The sequence below is a fragment of the Musca autumnalis genome, unplaced genomic scaffold (assembly GCF_047663935.1).
Source record: "Musca autumnalis isolate F117 unplaced genomic scaffold, ASM4766393v1 scaffold_5, whole genome shotgun sequence".
Lineage (NCBI taxonomy): Eukaryota > Metazoa > Arthropoda > Insecta > Diptera > Muscidae > Musca > Musca autumnalis.
Window position 1 is genome coordinate 22,460,482 of NW_027412088.1, and position 18,506 is coordinate 22,478,987.

Here is an 18,506-nt window from a genome sequence, read left to right on the forward strand (position 1 = left end):
GTAAAATTTTGAATATGTTATGTGAAAACTTTCTTTATGTTGTTGGGGAAATTACAACAAAAATAATTTTTTTTATAAAGGGATTTGACTTTTAATATTCGATCTGCTGGTGTTCTGCCATGGTAACAGCAATACACAGCTGACTGAACTGGGATGTAATAGCTCTGTTACAGAACAAAAAAGTTTTTACAATTTTTACCACTTTTATGCTAAGTTTACATTTACGAAATCCACTCGATTTCAACTGTCAATTCCATAGCTCAAACGTCAAATGAAATCTCATCTCTCTATGGATTTGACAGTTGAAATCGAGTGGATTTCGTAAATGTAAACCAAGCATTACACATTTTGCGTTCCAAAATGTATATGAAAATCGTTTTTACCACTTTATAAAGTACGGGAACAGGCCAAATGTTAGTGTCAAATTCCATACGACATTTTATATATTTATTTCTATGTTCGATATATATTAGGGATATATATTTTTTGAAGAACAAATTTATTCATCAGAAAAAAAACTGTTTCCCATAAAGACTTCTTCATATTATTTACATGTAACCTCCTCCAAGTCCGAACGACATGCCGCACACTAAAACCCCGCTTATAGAGGCGGTACAATATTTGTTAATATGCGTGGTATTTTGTTAAACTTGAAAAGTATAAAGCCCTAATAAACGTGTGCTATTTTGATTTCAAAAACAAAAACTTGAAGCAGCTTCTCTTTTTTCAATGAATTACCAGCGAGCCCAAACATTTTTGCAAGAGTTCTACTTTCTGCGAGAAATTATAGTTTAGTGGAATGATATGAAAACATTCCAATTGAAAATCTAGTTTTCATTCAGATTGAACGGACAAATATCCGTCCCTGTTAAAACGGATTGCATTTGAGAAATCAAAGTTCGTAATCAAAGTTCTCCCACGGCCGCAATATGTCTGATGAGTGGCAAAACCAACAGCGAAACAAGGTCAAACATAATTTGGTGGCTGTGTGGCTACGAATCGTCGCCTTTCCATTTTCACTTGCAAACAAATGTTCGATCTTCGCCCTAGCAGGCAAAATTTCAAATAAGAAGTATTTATGTTTTATTTCAATATTTAACGTGTCCTTAAATAAATTTGATTTAAATATTTTAGAAAAATATCCTGCTGTAATCCATCCAACTGTTGTATTTTCGTTTTAATATTTTGCAAAGTTTGATCCTCAAACATTCTAAAGGCCTGATAGAGTTCAAGACTTGCATATAACTTTTTAACTCGTTGCACCTTGTAAGGATCTGAAAAATAATACAATTTTTACACATGTAACTTTAGCAACTGATATTATAACATCAAAACCTTGTTTTCCATAACATTCTTGCATTATTTCCTTCTGTTGATGGTTTCCACGCTGCAAACATTCTGCGACAAACCAGGTACGTTTATTTCTTTCAATATCCGTACCATTCTTTTTATTTTCCTCACGACGTCCATATAAATTTAGGAAATCTTCTTGTGCTTGATATAGACAAGACAGTTCATTAAAGATATGTTCATACTGGCAGCAGGTATCTTCATTGTTAATACTAAAAATACAATAGAAAGGGTTAAAAACTATTTTAAGTTTCTTGGCAGCATATTTACCCAGCTAAGATCGATGCCAATTTAAATGGCAATTCAAACAAACAGCTAGTGGTACTGCTTTTTGTAATATCTCTATACATTTCCATTGTAAAGGACATCACTGGCTGTTTGGAGTATAAAACAGCTGACTTTTCAGCACATCCCCGTTTTTCAGCTGCATCATGAAAACTATCAACTAGTTGAATATATTTATCTGAATTTCCAAAATGTTTGTGAATTAGTAAATATATTGCATTTTCTAAAATGATTGCATCAATAAGGGCCATTATGCCCACATTTTCTACATTGTGCCAACATGTCTTGCCTTGACGAAGACTCCACTGATTACCCTCCATAAAATCACAATAAATTGTTACGGCTGTATTTAAGAATTCGACAGACCATCCCATAATTTGGGCATCAGGTAAATTGGGTATTTCTTGTTTCCCCTTCATAAGGGATACATAGGTTGATACGGTATTCTCAAGACACTCGTACTTGTCCCTCTTTACATTGTACTCGACAACTTTGCGAAACCAATCAGTTTGTACATTTAAACTGACTTTGTTAATGATATCACCTACTTCCAGTATATAATCTAATAAAACTGAGATTCATTAATATTTTGAAAGGATCTTAAACAAGATATATGTATGTTTAACCTGGCATATTATCAACACAATGGAAATTAACATGTTTCTCTGTTGTGAAATTAGTTTTCTGTATATCGTAGGAGGTACTCAAGACTGAGAGACATCTGTAAAGAATAAAAGAAAAATATATTTATCATTAAAACTCGATTTTCTTATCTTTTTTATTTTGTTTCAGCGAGATAGAAACTTCGAACAGATTTCTTGTCTAAAGATAGTATTAAGGTTAAAAGTGAAATTTTTAAATTAAATTTTAAATTAATTTCACCAACCCGAAATTTTTTGTTGTCGATAATTTCCTCTTCCTCAATAAATTTTGGGGTTTCAAGATATGCAACATTTTTTTGCTAACTGAGAACATATTGAAATACATATATTAAAAATAATTTTGTTTTATTCACTTCAAAACGCTCACTAAACAACTGTGTACATAGCCGGTTGTGATGTTAGAATAATAGAAGCAAGTTTTGTATGTACTCTGTCCTAGCTGGAAGGTAAAATAACAGTTTTTGATAAGTACATATGTTGTGTTATTTACTTAAATTGTTTATGCTAATTTGTTTAAATACAAATCAAATTGATTATAAAAGTGCATGTTATCGGAAATGTTCGAATGACTCGTGTTTCGGTATTTGTTCGTTTGCACGATATATTTACCAGTAGCACAAGAACAACTCAGTTTGGCTGAAATGTCTTCAATATATCAAAATTTTTGTTAACATTTTCATACAATTTATTCACAATAAAAAATTGATAGATCGAAAGTTTACATCCAACGTTCCTGCAATGTTGGGCGTCATTTCTGATAAAAGAATTAAGAAAAATTCGATCGCTGCCCTTGCTCTTTTGTTCCTTTATCAGAAATGACGTCCAACGTTACTGAAATGTTGGATGTGGTGTTACTTCATCATCCAAACGTCAAAATTTGTTCACAATAATGCATTCGCTTGTTCACCTCTTGTATGTTATTTTATTCAAAATAATGGATTTTCACAACTAGAAAAAATCAGCTGTTTTGGTGTAATACCCAAGATCTATTTACCAGTAGTGGGATTCTGTAACTCATTTTTGCTGTTACCGACAAAAATCGGTAAAATTAAATCGCAAAATTATGACTAAAAACATAAAGAAAAGTTGGCATCACTGTTTGTTTCGGTAGAAGCATGGTACAAATACACAGGTAGCCGCATCGGCAATTGTTGGCAACATAAGATGTCAAAATTTGACATCAATTCAATGCAATTGACAAATTATGTTCCCATCAGCTGGCATGATAATGCTACCTGTATTATTGTACCATGGGTAGAAGCTAGCGACTACTTTTTATTCGTGTACCATGCCGTCATGGTACAATAAGAAAGGTAGATGCATCGGCGAATTGCTACAAGAAAGCAACTTTTGTTGTACTGTAAACTGTCAAAATTTTCTCCAAATGGTCTCTTGTTGCCTCTTTTTATCGCTTGTGTTTGCCTATAAAGTGCAGACATGCTATCTCTTACTTACCGAATCATATGGTTTTTTGTTTTGATTTTTCAGGGCGAATCCCTAGTTTTTTGACGTTTTAGATTCGATCAGCTAGGCTGAGGCATCTACCTTTCTAATTGTACCATGCATGCCGTTTTACGTAACCCTATTATTTTACCATGGTAGTACCCACGGCGAATTTAAGAAGGTGATTCAAAGGCGAATTCAGACCGTAGACTTCATTTGGTGTCAAATTTTTTTGCGCGAAATATTTGCAAAAGGTGCAGGAAAACGGTAAAATATTCTTCGCGAAGTTTAAATAAAGAAGTTGTACACAAATATTCGTTATAGAAGCGAAATATTTGTTATTATTTGGTCTGTTCCAGTTCTGCAAGATTCTACTAATTTTTACTATTTTTTCCGATAACATAAAGGAAAAATTGTTATCGTAGTAGAAATTAGTAGCTTCTTGCAGGTTCTGGAACAGAGCATATATTTGATTAAAAACATTTGTACCCAAGCTATTTAAGCATAGTACACACCGACCAACATAACTGACAGTCATCGAGGTCTATTTCATTAACCCAGATAAAGCCACTGGTCGTTTAAACGCCACAAAAAATGGTTGCAAAAATTGACGTAAAACTCTGGCTTTTTCGAATATTTTTGTGGGGTTTTTTGCATTCTGTTATAGTATTGTCTGTTATCTATCATTTCACGCTTATAACGCTTCATTTCAACTACCTATTTTCACGCAATTGGCCTAAAACCCAAGCTATTCAAAAAAATCGACTTTTTTGTAATTTTCGACTTTTGATGAAAAATTTAAATATGTGATAAAAATTTAATCATAAATGTTAGAATCATATAAAGTCAGGGATTTGTTAGGAATATAGTAAGAGTATTTTCTTAACCAAAAACCAAGGGATTGGCATGTAAGGATACACCAATATTACCCTCCAAAGTTTTTGGCACTTTTAAAAGAAGGCCCGATTGCAGGAGAACTATACGTTTTAGAGAAAAAAGTTATTTATTAAAAAATGCTTAAAAAGTCTCAAAAATGTAATTTTTATACACAATTTTAAGTTTTCTCGCAAAAAAAATTCTCGGCGCTAAGTGGGTTAATATCAAAGCCTAGCTGAATAATTATACATAGTACGTTTATATATAACCGGATTTAAAATAAATAAATCCTCATTAAGAAGGCTAACCTTGCAAAAGTCTATAATATAAACATGGCTTGTATCGTCTTCTACACTAGAATAAAATCATGAAGTTGCTGTATTGGAGAACTCGATCTAAGTACGCCTAAAGCTTTAAAGGGTTCGGTAAACACATCCAATGTTTCAGTAAAGTTGGGCGCCATATCTGATAAAATAATAAAGTAAAATTCGATCAATGCTGCCCTTGTTCCTTTATTCTTTTATCAGAATTGACGCCCAACTTTACTGAAACTTTGGATGTATGATGCAAGGAACTACAACCACAAGACTATTTTGTACAAATTGTTACTGGATGTTGTTCGTTTACTCTACAGTGCAATGCAAAAGACCTTAGTCGTTTACAAGAAGTTACTGGACTTGTACAAATTATCGAGTAATGGGTACTTTACACGGTATGTTTTTAACATATGAGTTGTCACTTCTCCCATACAAAACGTATATGCAAAGTGACAACTCATATGTAAAAAACATACCGTGTAAAGTACCCATAAACGAACACACCTATTTGGTATGTGATTTTATTCACAATAATGCATTTTGACAACTGGTATGAAGATCAGCTGTTTTTGCCGCTGTACCTGTATTATTGTGCCATGGATATACCTTTGGTGGATTTAAATGACAGTCAGCTGATTTTTGTTCATAGTAGAGTTGGGCAATATAGTTCCTGGAGCGGATCGATCTTTCTAGTTCCTTTTGCCAAAAGGAACTAGTTCCTTAATATAGTTCCATAGTTCCAAATAGTTCCGAGAGCGATATAGTTCAATGCATCTTTCTCGTTCCATGTTCTTTTTATTTCCTTCATTCCAAATAGTTCCGGGACCGTTATAGTTCAATGCATCTTTCTCGTTCCTCGTTCTTTTTATTTCCTTAATTCCAAATAATTCCGAGAATAAAGTAGTTTAACGCATCTTTCTCTTTCTTTTTGTTTTCATTTTTTGGTGGATGAATTGACACAAAAATAAATAAATTGCAGCAATGTAACGAGGATGTAATTTACAATTATTTAACAATGTGGCCGCATCTGAATGATGAAGGAACCAAACGTGAAAGATCGAAGAAAGAAAATGAATTATATAAATGAAAGGAATTATATGCACGGCAGGAACTATATGAACTAAAGGAACTATATAAATGAAAGAGCCGGATATAGTTCCAATAGTTCCTTGTCCGGAATAGTTCCTTGGAACTAGTTCGTTCCGGAACTACACAACTCTAGTTCATAGCACAACTACCAAGGTAGATGCATCAGTCCATCTGATCGATATTGAAACGTCAAAAGAAGTTGTTGTAAATTGAATTCGAATCAAAAAACATAAGGCAAATTACAAATTTATTGTTGAATATTGAAAATGTTAGCACATTATGCTACTAATGCTAACTAATTATTTTATAATAATTTTATTTTTAATAATTTTATCGTTTAAATATCTTAAATATTAATCTTGGTTGATTAAAATCAACTTTGTATATCAGTGCAAATTTAATTTTTTCGTCTTGTTTACAAATTTTGACATTCTAAATTATTTTTGTTGTACAAATTCACCGATGGATTTATTTTTGTATGGAAAATTTGGTAGATTATCGCCTGGAACTAGCAAATAAATCCTGAGAATGCGTTAAATCCGGCTAATGAAGTCATATCCAAATGGCCTATTATGGGTACTTTACACGATATGTTTTTTACATATGAGTTGTCACTTTGCATATACATTTTGAATGGGAGAAGTGACAACTCATATGCAAAAAACATATCGTGTAAAGTACCCATTACAGCCAGTTTCTGTATGTCGAAAGAAAAATGTGTACGAATGAAACACGCCCGAACTTTAGTTTTCGGAATAATTTTACCTTTGCTTTTGCTTCAAGACAAAAAAAAAACAAATTTGAAAAACACACAAGAGTTTGGACGTGTTTCTTTCGCACACATTCTTCTTTCGACATGCAGAAACTGGCTGTTAAGGCCTGCGTACATAAGCTGCCTTGCCTGTTTACCTTGCTTACTTCTGATAAAAGAATAAAAAAGAAAAGGGCAACCCAGTTCGAAATTTCCTCGGCCTTCTTTATTCTTTTATTTTTAGTATGTCAAAAATGAAGCAGGAAAGCAAGGCAATCAGGCAGAGCAGCTTATGTACGCAAGCCTTTAGTGTTCCAATTCGTATATTGCGCAGTGGTTGGATGTGTTTACGGTGTAAGAAGCTTCGACGACTGGCTTCCTTTCTGACATAATAGCTGTCTTCCTTTACTTGTATGAGGTTACCATTATTAACCCACAAAGCGTTCCATAACCCCAAAAAAGGTAAACTGGAAGCAATTTTTCAGAGAGAGATAACAAAAATCGCGTACTCTTCTACCACAGGCTACCAGACAAATTTCTTCGGGTAATAAATTGTAGAACTGATTTTTCGACTTTTGTTTCACGATTATTTGGCAATGAAGAAAAAAGATTAACAAAAACAAAAGAAAAAAGCGAACACTGACAAAACAAAATTAAAAAAGTGAAACAAAAGAAGAAATTTTAATTTGTATGTTTCTTTTTGACATTGTTACCAGATCTACCATTTTTCCGTTCCTTTACTTTTCCGGTAAAACTGTCATGAGAAAGCAATTTTGACAGTTTTCTCTTCTGCCACTTTTACCATAAAAAACTAGAGGAACAAAGCTAATAAAAACAAAAGAATGAAGAAAAGAGAGGCCTAGTTCGAAATTGGCTCGATCTTCTTTATTCTTTTATCTTTATTATGTCAGAAATGAAGCAAGGCAAGAAAGTCAGTCGGCGAGGTTTCTTATGTGGCGAGGCCTTACTAGGCGTTTACACAAGACAGACTGTCTGCAAATACAACTCTGATTTACTAACACATACATACCCAGCGAAAAGTTTGCCTCCAAAGAGGCAGTTAAATGATATGTACAAGTGATTTGGAAGTGCATCAAATTATGCATTTTCACTCATGATTTTTACAAGGGAGTGACCCCGGAAAGAGGCACTTCATTGCACCGCATTTTAACTGACCCTTTGGCATTGCATTTTAACTGAACCTTTGGCACTGCATTTTATCTGACCCTTTGGCATTGCATTTTAACTGACCCTTTGGGGTAGAATAGGAGGCAGTCCAGAGCACGTGTTTTGAATAACAAAATAAAATGCATTTATTATTTGTGTAAAACAAAAATATTAATAACTTTATTAAATTAACACAAAATATGAAAATTCTGTATTGAATTCAATCGCAAACATGTGTGTTTCCTCCGCTCTTCATTTAATCCAAGCTTAAGTGCTTTTGCTTCATCTGCTAAATGGGTTTGATCTTGTCTTCCCATCATCAGTTAAGATTTCGACATGTACTCCAACAGCACTCCATTGGGAAATTTTCTTCTCGTGAGTTACCGGAAAAATGTTCACAAATTAAATATTATTTAGTTTGTATTAACAAATGTTTGGAAATGTTAACACGATTATCTCTTTTTGGAAATGTATTCCGCTGCCTGTAGAGATGTACAAACTGATTTATGTACATGTAGGGATCTCTAACAACTGCTAATAAAATGTAGTGAACGGAGTGCCTTTTTCACGACTCCGTTTGCACTGCATCCGGATGCTGTTAAATTGTGAGGAATTGGAGTGCCTTTTTCACGACTCCGTTGAACTGCCTCCGGATGTTGTTAAAATGTGACAAATGGATGTGATTCTTTGGATTGCATCCAAATGCGGTTAAAATGTGAGGAATGGAGTGCCTTTTTCACGACTCCGTTTGAACTGCATAAAAACATGCCGTGAAAGAACTAGTCTACAGAGACAGTATGCTTAACATATTTTTGACGTTTTTGTAAAAAAGAAATGAAACGATAATTGAAATGTGTTGAGAATAAAAGAATATGAACAAAAACAAAATATGTGAACGGAAAACAAAAAGAAATCGACGATTTTCATTCATAATTTTACAACTGTTTTTGCAGTTGTCTGGACGCCTACGTCACACAGGCAAGTTTTGGGTTTTTGACAATCAATACATGTACTCAACTGTCCTGTCATGTGTAAACGCAGGGTTAAGGAGCAAACTCAGCTCTTCGCTTGATTTGATTGCTTACCTCTAGTAAACGAATAAATGAATAAATCTAGTTCGTATTTATCTCGACCGTCGCGTAGCCTCAGAAATGAAGCGACGAAAACAAGAAAAATCCATTGAGTTTTGGTCTTAAGGCAACATTTATTTTGAAAAACTAATATGTTATATATTTTTTGATTATCAACAATTTATATATTTATTTACTAGTTTTCACGGCCATAAACTTTATTTGAAATCTGTAATAAAATTTCTTGTATGGTTGTATCGGATATTTTAGCAATAAGTGATTTCGTTTTTAAATATGATTCTTCCACTGTGGCAGCATACAACTTCGGTAGGCCCAATCTAGTATACAATTCCTTGACTTGTTTTATTTTTTCATTATCTGTAACATTAAAATTACGTTACAAATTAATTGAAATACATTAAATATGTATCAGCATTTGTTTCTAATTACCTTTTTTACCATAGCATTCAATTAGCAATTGTTTCTCTTCTTCGTTTGCCAATTCCATTGCTGTAACTATCAACCATGAATATTTGTTGTCCTGTATATCGGTGCCAATTTTACCAAAACTATCCAAAGTACTAAAACAATCCAAATAATCATTTCGTATTTGATAAAAGATACCCATTTCGATAAATACGTCTTGGGCGTGATTTAAAATCGAGGCATCTGAAAAGCTGCGAAGATGTCATTAAAATAGAAAAAAATACAACTAATGGGTACTTTACACGGTATGTTTTTTACATATGAGTTGTCACTTCTCCCATACAAAATGTATATGCAAAGTGACAACTCATATGTAAAAAACATATCGTGTAAAGTACCCATTACATTAACAATTCCCTGTGCATTGCATTCACTTATGTACTTACCCCTCCAAATATAAAACCGTTGCAAATGGCAAATAGAAAAAGTCAAACGACACCTTGTTAGCTGCCAATGCTTTATAGGTTTTCATATTGAAGGTGTCCACGGGGTGCTTCGAAAATATCATATCTAAACTTTGAATGCAGGCCGCTATGAATATATTTTCATGAAATGCTTCTAGAATTTGTCGATAACATGGCAAGTGTCCGAAATAATGTTTCAGTAATAAATAAACCGAATGCACAATCATGAAAGCATCGTTTATGGCGATTCCAGTTCCATGTAATTTATACCAAGTTGGATGGCCTCGTCGATATATACCATCATCCATGATATCATCCAACAGTAAAACGCTAATGTTCAGAAACTCCGTACAATAGCCTAAAATGCGGGCTAGTTCGATGTTATCTGGCTTAATGTTCTTCGATTTAATAAAATGTTCATGGGTAATAGTGGCTATTTGAAGAATATTACACGCCGACTTGTCCAAATGATATTCGATGGCCTGGAAGAAGAGAGGAAAAAAGTTTTATTAAAAATATTCATGCTCAGGTTGTTTTACTAAATATTTATATAAAAATTATAGATAATTTAAATTGTGCGAATTATTGTGACCGCAAACTAAGGAGCTGATTGGCCAGAAGTGACTTCATTGGTACGCATCCTGTATAAAACTGCATTTACATTTTAACCAGAAATGATACAAAACGCTACTCAAATATTTTCGGCTTAAACCTTTGAGTAAAGTTTTAAGTTAAGCTTTGACAAAAAACGACAAGCATTGTTTTATGGCTCTATTTGCTATTTCGCTCATAAAATTTACTTACCGTTGTTAACCATTTTGATCCCTCTGGTGTACCATATCTTTTAGTAATATCACTCAGATCCTTAAGCATGACTAAAATGAAAAAAATAGTCTTTAATAGAACATGTAGATTTATAAATCCACTCGATTTCAAATGTCAATTCCATAGCGTATACGTCAGATAAATATCTTAGTTATAAATACTCTGATTTTTTGACGTATCCGTCATGGAATTGACATTTGAAATCGTGTGGATTTCGCAAATCTAAACGTACTGTAATACAGATGTACAAACAAATCGCTATTGCTAAAGGGTTGTTTACACCATCTATCAATGTCGTATGAGATGTCAAATTTTCTACCTGCGAATGTTGTACACATAGTGTGACCACTATGAAAATTTTCATCTATCAAAATGATTTGGCAACTCATATGTAAATTTTTCATTTAGGGAGCGCTCTATTTGATACGGCATTCTTGTATGTAAACATAAATTTATCAGCTGTTTTCTGGCATTCTCAAAAAAAAAAGAAAAACAAAATCTTTTAAAAAAGAAAATGGAAAGTTATGTATATTTAAATATTTAGAAAAGTAAACAAAGAGTGTTTATAATGTAATTTTCAGATCGATTGGTCGAAAGTAGCAGTCTTGGAAATGATTGCTTTGTGGCAAAAACATAAATGCCTCTATAACCCCAAAAACCTATTATACCACAACAAACATGCCAGATATTAATTTTCCTTTAACCAAAATTAAAATTTGCGCAAATTTGCAACTCAACAATAAATGTAAACAATGACAAAAACAGCTGTTTTTATATTTATAGGTTATGTCATACGAAAATAACACTTGTAGGTATGAACGCACAAATTGAAAGTTGTATGGATGACGTCAATTTTGACAAACATAGAGAATGTGGAATGGGTGAAAGAAATGACAGCTCATATGACATTGATAGATGGTGTAAACAGCCCTTAAAGTAGGTTTTATTAAATCTGGTTATATAAACGCACTATAATACCCCGTTTAGACTAGGTTGGTTTAGCAAATTAAAGGAATTTAATTTGTCTTTTTCATATAATACATGTCAAATAAATCGAGATAGTGCACTTAATCATCGTATAAGTGTATAGTCTAAACCATGTTTAAGTTCCGGTCCACATTAAATTGATTTCAATGCAATTATTTTCATGAAATTAAGATTTCTTATGCTAAGTTTACATTTACGAAATCCACTCGATTTCAACTGTCAATTCCATAGCTCAAACGTCAAATGAAATCTCATCTGGATTTCATTTGACGTTTAACCTATGGATTTGACAGTTGAAAACGAGTGGATTTCGCAAATGTAAACCAAGCATTAGATCGAGTTCCCCACTATAGCAATTTCATAAAATTACTGTAGTATGGAACTTGATCTAAGAACGCATAATTTCATGAAATTATTGCATTAAATCACTCTAGGTCCCGGTCCACACTAAGAGTAATTTCACTGAAATTTTGACATGAAAGTTAATGTAAAATAAGACGGTATGATTGTTTCATACGAATATTGCAACAAAGCAAAATTGCTGAACACATGAAAGCGTGTACACTAGTGTTCTAAAATTATGTGCTTTTCCCAAAAAATGCAAAATTTCATTGAAATTACTCTAGTGTGGAACAAGAATAAATTACAAAAAACATCATGGCATAGAACTAGATGTATGGCGGAATAAAAAGGTGTTACACCATTTGCTCAAAATCAGTCTAAACACTATGATTTTTTATTCACAATAACGCATTACTGTGAACTGTTTGTTTACATTTTGTAAGCGATTTTATTCCCAATCAGCTACTATTGTGCCATGGGTAAAAGAAATAAAGGTGAGAACACGCTCATTTTCATGTAAACGATTAAAGGCCTGGGTACATAAGCTGCCTCGCCTGCTTACCTTGTTTGCTTCTGATAAAGGAATAAAAAAGAAAAGGGCAACCCAGTTCGAAATTTGAGAGGAGAGAGAGCCAAAATGGCTTTCTCTTTTACTACTTTCTGCTCGACAAATTTCGTTGTGTAAAAAGTGGAAAATCTGTCAAACTGCTGATTTGACATTTATTTGACAATTACGGCAAAAGGAAAAAAGAAAACTACGCGCTTTGTCAAAGCAAAATAAAAAGAAATAAAATAAAATAATAAAAATGTTTTTTGACATGGCTGCCAGATCTACTATTTTCCCTTTCTTTACTTTTGTGCAAAACTTGTTATGTGAGAGCAATTTTCATAGTTTTCTGAGAGAAGAGAGAACTTCCCTTTTTTGCTACTTTTACTATTAAAAAAGTAAAGGAACAAAGCTAATGTCAGAACCACCACCACAAATTCCTTTGTGGTTGTTGTTGTAGTATTTACTTTACCTTCTTTGTTCTACCATGCCTGAAAGCGTTCCTTAACACCAAAAAAAGGTAAAACTGGACGCACTTTTCAAGAGAGAGAGAGAGAGAGAACAAAAAGGGTGTTCTCTTCTACCAAAGGTTGCCAGGCAAATTTCTTCCGGTAAAAAATGGTAGAACTGATTTTTCGATATTTGTTTGACGATTATTTGACAATGAAGGAAAACATTTACAACAACAAGAGAAAAAAGCAGACGCTTACAAAACAAAATTAAAAACAGTGAAATAACAGAAGAATCTTGAATATGTATGTTTCTTATTGACATCTACCATTCTTCTGTTCATTTACTTTTCTGGAAAAACTGGTCATGAGAGAGCAATTTTGACACTTTTACAATTTTACATTAAAAAGTAAAGGAACAAAGCTATTTTGATAAATTGAAGAATTTTCGCTCAAAACAGTGTTAACCCTGCGTTTACACATGACAGGACAGTTGAGTTCATGTATTAATTGTCAAAACCCCAAAACTTGCCTGTGCGACGTAAGCGTCCAGACAACTGCAAAAACAGTTGAAAAATTATGAATAAAAATCATCGATTTCTTTTTGTTTTCCGTTCACATATTTTGTTTTTGTTCATGTTCTTTTGTTTTCAACACTTTTCAATTATTATCTCACACATTTTTACAAAAAATGTCAAAAATTTGTTAACCAGGCTGTCTTTGAAAAAATGATGAGATAGTGCACTTAATCATCGTATAAGTGTATAGTCTAAACCATGTTTAAGTTCCGGTCCACATTAAATTGATTTCAATGCAATTATTTTCATGAAATTAAAACCCCAAAACTTGCCTGTGCGACGTAAGCGTCCAGACAACTGCAAAAACAGTTGAAAAATTATGAATAAAAATCATCGATTTCTTTTTGTTTTCCGTTCACATATTTTGTTTTTGTTCATGTTCTTTTGTTTTCAACACTTTTCAATTATTATCTCACACATTTTTACAAAAAATGTCAAAAATTTGTTAACCAGGCTGTCTTTGAAAAAATGATGGACAGCTGGAGGACAGCCGATAAATATATGTATGTGTTAGTAAATCAGAGTTGTATTTGAAGACAAACTGTCTGGTGTAAACGCCTAGTAAAACATTTGTTCTCTTTACGAGACCTGATAAATAGGTCTTGACTTTTACCATTTTTTAAAATAAAAGAACATACCAAGGATTATAACAAAAAGTTTGACAACATAAGCTTTGTTTCTTTACTTTTTTAATGGTAAGAGTGGTATAAGAGAAAAGTGTCAAAATTGTTCAAAATTGCTCTCTCATGAACATTTTTACCAGAAAAGTAAAGGAACGGAAAATGGTAGATTCGGCAGCAATGTCAGAAAAAAACATAAAAAATCAATTTTCGTCTTTTATTTCACAGTTTTTAATTTAGTGTTGTCAGTGTTCGACTTTTTCTTCGGTTTTCGACCATTTTGTGAAATAATCGTCAAACAAAAGTCGAAAAATCAGTTCTGCCATTTTCTACCTGCAGAAATTTTGCTGGTAGCCTGTGGTAGAAGAGAAAGACATTTCCGCTCTCTCTCCCCTCTCACTGTCTTAAAAATTGCTTCCAGTTTTGCCACTTTTCGAGGTTAAAGCTGAGTACACATTGCCAGTTTTGAATGACAGCTTTGTTGGTGATTGCTAGTGTGGCCGTTCATTTTTGTCATTCATCATACAACCACAAAATGTTTTGTGGTTGCTGGACGGTTGGACAGTTATCGATAACTGCGAAATATCGACATTCAAAACTGACAATGTGTACTGCTCTTAAGGAACGCTTTGAAGGTTAAAAATGGTAACAAATGGTTAAAATGGTAACCTCAGCTATAAAGAACTTTCAATCAAAATAGTCTTGTTGTTGAGTTACTGATTCACCTTATGGCCATGTTTATATTATAGCCTTTTGCAGGGTTAACCTTCTTAATAAGGATTTATTTGACTTATACGCAAAGGAATTGACATTTGAAACACAGTGGGTTTGTTAAATCCGGTTATATATAAACGTACTATTACTTATTTACTGAGTAAAGAAAAAATGTATTGTATTGCTATTTATTTATAACCATTGTTCATATAAATTGTTGTTTTCTATTTACCAAATACAAACGGACTGAATTCTATATATGTACATAGACAGTCCACTGATTAAATGTGAAAAATCTCTAACCTTGGGATTACACACGAGACAGTTGAGTTCATGTATTAAAAAAAAACAATTTCACGAATTAAAATATTCATTTTTGATATTAGCACAAATTCAATGTCTAACCCATTTCTGTCGTCTTTTTTTGTCATTTGAAATAGATTTGCTTTCATTTGTTCAAACATTTCCATATTTACTGTCAACGAAAATTTGAAAACAGTGCGTAGACACATGGCACAATAATACAGGTACAACGGCAACAACAGCTGATCTTCATACCAGTTGTCAAAATGCATTATTGTGAATAAAAGCACATACAAAATGTAAACAAGCAATTCACAGCAATGCATTATTGTGAGCAAATCTGTCGTTTTGCATGGTTTGATGTAACACCTTCTTATTCCACCATGCGTAGACATTTACCAAAAATATAAATATTTTACTAGCCGCTTAAACAAGACAATTTGTCTTAAAATACTATCCTGATTTAGTAACACACAAATTTGTAGTTTTTTGAGATTTTTGTAAAAAAGTGGAATAATAATTGAAATGTGTTGAAAACAAAAGAACATCAAAAATAATAAAATATTTTAATGGAAAACAAAAAGAAATCGACTATTTCATTCATAATTTTACAACTGCTTTTTCAGTTGTCGGGCGCCTACGTCACACAGGCAAGTTTTGCATTATTGACAATCAATACATGAACTCAACTGTCCTGTAATGTGTAAACGCAGGGTTAGTGAAAAAGGTTTGTATCTTTGTAAGCAAAATACTATAATTTAAACCCAGTATTAGGTTAGCGTTTTTAATCCGATAATATCGTTACAGAATCGCTAAAGTATGACATATTTGGCACTATACTTACGACATTTACTTTTTTTGTGTGAACACACAAAATCAGTGAAATTACATCTCCACATTGTATGTGTGGGTAGACATGGACAGCTTTTATAGTACGTTTATATATAATCGGATTTAACAAACCCACTGGGTTTCAAATGTCAATTCCTTTGCGTGTACGTCAAATAAATCCTCATTATGAAGGTTAACCCTGCAAAAGGCTATAATATAAACATGGCCTTATTTCAGTACTTATGACATTGATGGCCCGTGTGAACAAGGCTTTATGTGTCTCCGCATTTATAAATTTTTTGTTTGTGTATAAAGCCGAAAACACATCCAACGTTTCAGTAAAGTTGGTCGTCATTTCTGATAAAAGAATAAAAGAGTAAGGGTAACATAGATCGAATTTTTCATTATTCTTTTAACAAAATTTCCTGGACGTTGGATGTGTTTTCGGCTTAAGTATAAGCATAACTTTAAGCTGAAGTTTAAGCATATGGTTCATTGATTTCAACATACCTGGTAGAACATCTCGGGAAGTGGAAAGATTGTTTTGTTCCGTTATGAGTTGCCTGAAAAGGTTTTTTGATTAATTATTTGTATAGCTAATTTTAAGTAATGTCGGAGACACAAATGCTTCGTTAATTCAGTTTTTGCCTGAAATGTAAAAAAGGCAATCAGATGCCAGCAAACATGCTGCTACTTTCTACTCAACAGAATATAGGTGAAGAGAACATCATTCAGCGTCATTTTTGTTTTAAGTCAAGTGCAAGTTTTGCTAAGTTTCAGTAAAGTTGGGCGCCATTTTTGATACATAAATAAAGAAATGCTCCATGAACTACCACGCTAGAGTAGTTTTAGCTTTTTTCCAGAACTAAACAGTTTTTAAAATTTTTACCACTTTTACACATTTAACCCGAAAAACCGTTCCCGTACACAAAAAAATTTATCGTGTAAAAAGTTTTTAAAGAGAGCTTCATTCATTTAAAACAAAAATGCGCTGAATGAAGCTCTCTTTAAAAACTTTTTACACGACAAATTTAAGCTGAAACCACATACAACGTTTGGGTAAAGTTTTGTGTCGTTTTGGCCGTTTTTACACTGTTGGGCATGATGCCGAAAAATTCAAATTCATTTGAAATATATGCCGACAAACAGATAAACGCTGGACTTTGGTGTCGTCGTCGCCCTGTTGTTGTTGTTTTTTTCTCGACGCCCAACGCAAAACTTTTATCAAACGTTGTATCTGTTTTCAGCTTTAAGCGTGTAACAAGTAGTAATATGGTTGCCGCCTTCTGATTCGATAGTAGGCCGACTTTGACATTTGTTCCAGTTGTGTTTACAATTTTTCCGCTCCCGTACTTTTTGAATAAAGTTGTATGTATATTTTATTTTGCACAGTTCACTCTTTTACTACTTTTACCATTTTTACATTATACATTTTTACAAGCTTTTGGTTACGTGAAACACACTTTGTATACACTTAATTATTTGCAACATACCCAGATAAAACATTCTTTGAAATTTGTCCTTTCAAAGTTGAGGAAGAGCAATTCATTAAACGTTTACTACCTTTATGACAAATGTTATTGGCCAAGGGTAGAATACCGAAATTCCAATTACGGCAAGTTAATTTTAATAATGGATAAAACATTTTGTTGCGACTAAATTTCCACATAGAATTTTTGAATTCCGTGTTTTTGTCTAATAAAGCAAGTAGCCAAATTGCAAATGACTTTAGCTAGTGATAAAAAAGTTAAAACACAACATCAAAAGTCGTGTTTTTCCACAGTTTTCAAATGTGTTTGTGCCTTGACAATGAAAAAGCAAACAAGTCTATTCATTATCCATTTATAAGCCATATCATAAATTGAAACCAAATTGTTTGAGTAAGTTCAATGCACGTACATAAAGAAATATACATATAGAATTATAGCTTTGTTCCTTTAATTTTCTAATAGTAAGAGTAGCAAAAGTGAAAACTGTCGAAATTGCTCTCACGTAACAAGTTTTGCACAAAAGTAAAGGAACGGGAAAATAGTAGATCTGGCAGCAATGTCAAAAAACAAACATGACTGCTTAAAAAATAACAACAAACAAAATAAGTTTCACTATTTTTTATTTCACTGGTTTAATTATTTTATTTACATTTATTTTATTTTGTTTTTACTTTGCTTTGACAGTGCGCGTTGTTTTCTTTTGCCTTAGTTGTAAATAAATGTCAAATCAGCAGTTTGACAGATTTTCTACTTTTTACACCACGAAATTTCTCGAGCAGAAAGTTTTACTACTTTTCATTTTGGCATGCTCTCTCTTAAATTTTGTTTCAAGTTTTACTACTTTTGGGGGTTAGGAACGCTTTCCGAGTTAAAAATAGTAAAACTGGTAAAACTTTAAGAAACTTGAAAGTAAAGGAACA

General features: G+C 32.8%; 2 protein-coding genes across 2 annotated transcripts; both read right to left on the reverse strand.

Annotated features, from left to right (window-relative positions):
• Positions 1–1,095: 1,095 nt before the first annotated feature.
• On the reverse strand, positions 1,096–3,049 carry LOC141406225 (uncharacterized). Its single transcript, XM_073991425.1, has 5 exons — positions 3,027–3,049; positions 2,262–2,356; positions 1,621–2,197; positions 1,336–1,562; positions 1,096–1,274 (listed from the first exon to the last, which is right to left on the reverse strand). The coding sequence occupies exons 1-5, from the start codon at positions 3,047–3,049 to the stop codon at positions 1,096–1,098; spliced, it is 1,101 nt and encodes a 366-aa protein (XP_073847526.1).
• Positions 3,050–9,124: 6,075 nt separating this feature from the next.
• LOC141386460 (uncharacterized) lies at positions 9,125–17,814 on the reverse strand. The gene is made up of 6 exons (XM_073954958.1): positions 17,590–17,814; positions 16,607–16,659; positions 10,705–10,775; positions 9,883–10,382; positions 9,461–9,687; positions 9,125–9,388 (listed from the first exon to the last, which is right to left on the reverse strand). The coding sequence occupies exons 1-6, from the start codon at positions 17,763–17,765 to the stop codon at positions 9,207–9,209; spliced, it is 1,209 nt and encodes a 402-aa protein (XP_073811059.1). The 5' UTR covers positions 17,766–17,814; the 3' UTR covers positions 9,125–9,206.
• Between the last annotated feature and the right edge of the window lie 692 nt (positions 17,815–18,506).

Bases quoted from the DNA above. Each gene is read 5' to 3' on its own strand.
- LOC141406225 (XM_073991425.1), bottom strand. From the start codon at position 3,049: ATGACGCCCAACATTGCAGGAAC. The intron at 2,357-3,026 runs GTTGGATGTAAA...TATTCTTTACAG, and splicing joins ACGCCCAACATTGCAGGAAC to ATGTCTCTCAGTCTTGAGTA. The intron at 2,198-2,261 runs GTTAAACATACA...CAGTTTTATTAG, and splicing joins TTGTGTTGATAATATGCCAG to ATTATATACTGGAAGTAGGT.
- LOC141386460 (XM_073954958.1), bottom strand. From the start codon at position 17,765: ATGTGGAAATTTAGTCGCAACAAAATGTTTTATCCATTATTAAAATTA. The intron at 10,383-10,704 runs GTAAGTAAATTT...CTCTTCTTCCAG, and splicing joins GATCAAAATGGTTAACAACG to GCCATCGAATATCATTTGGA. The intron at 9,688-9,882 runs GTAAGTACATAA...ACATCTTCGCAG, and splicing joins ACGGTTTTATATTTGGAGGG to CTTTTCAGATGCCTCGATTT.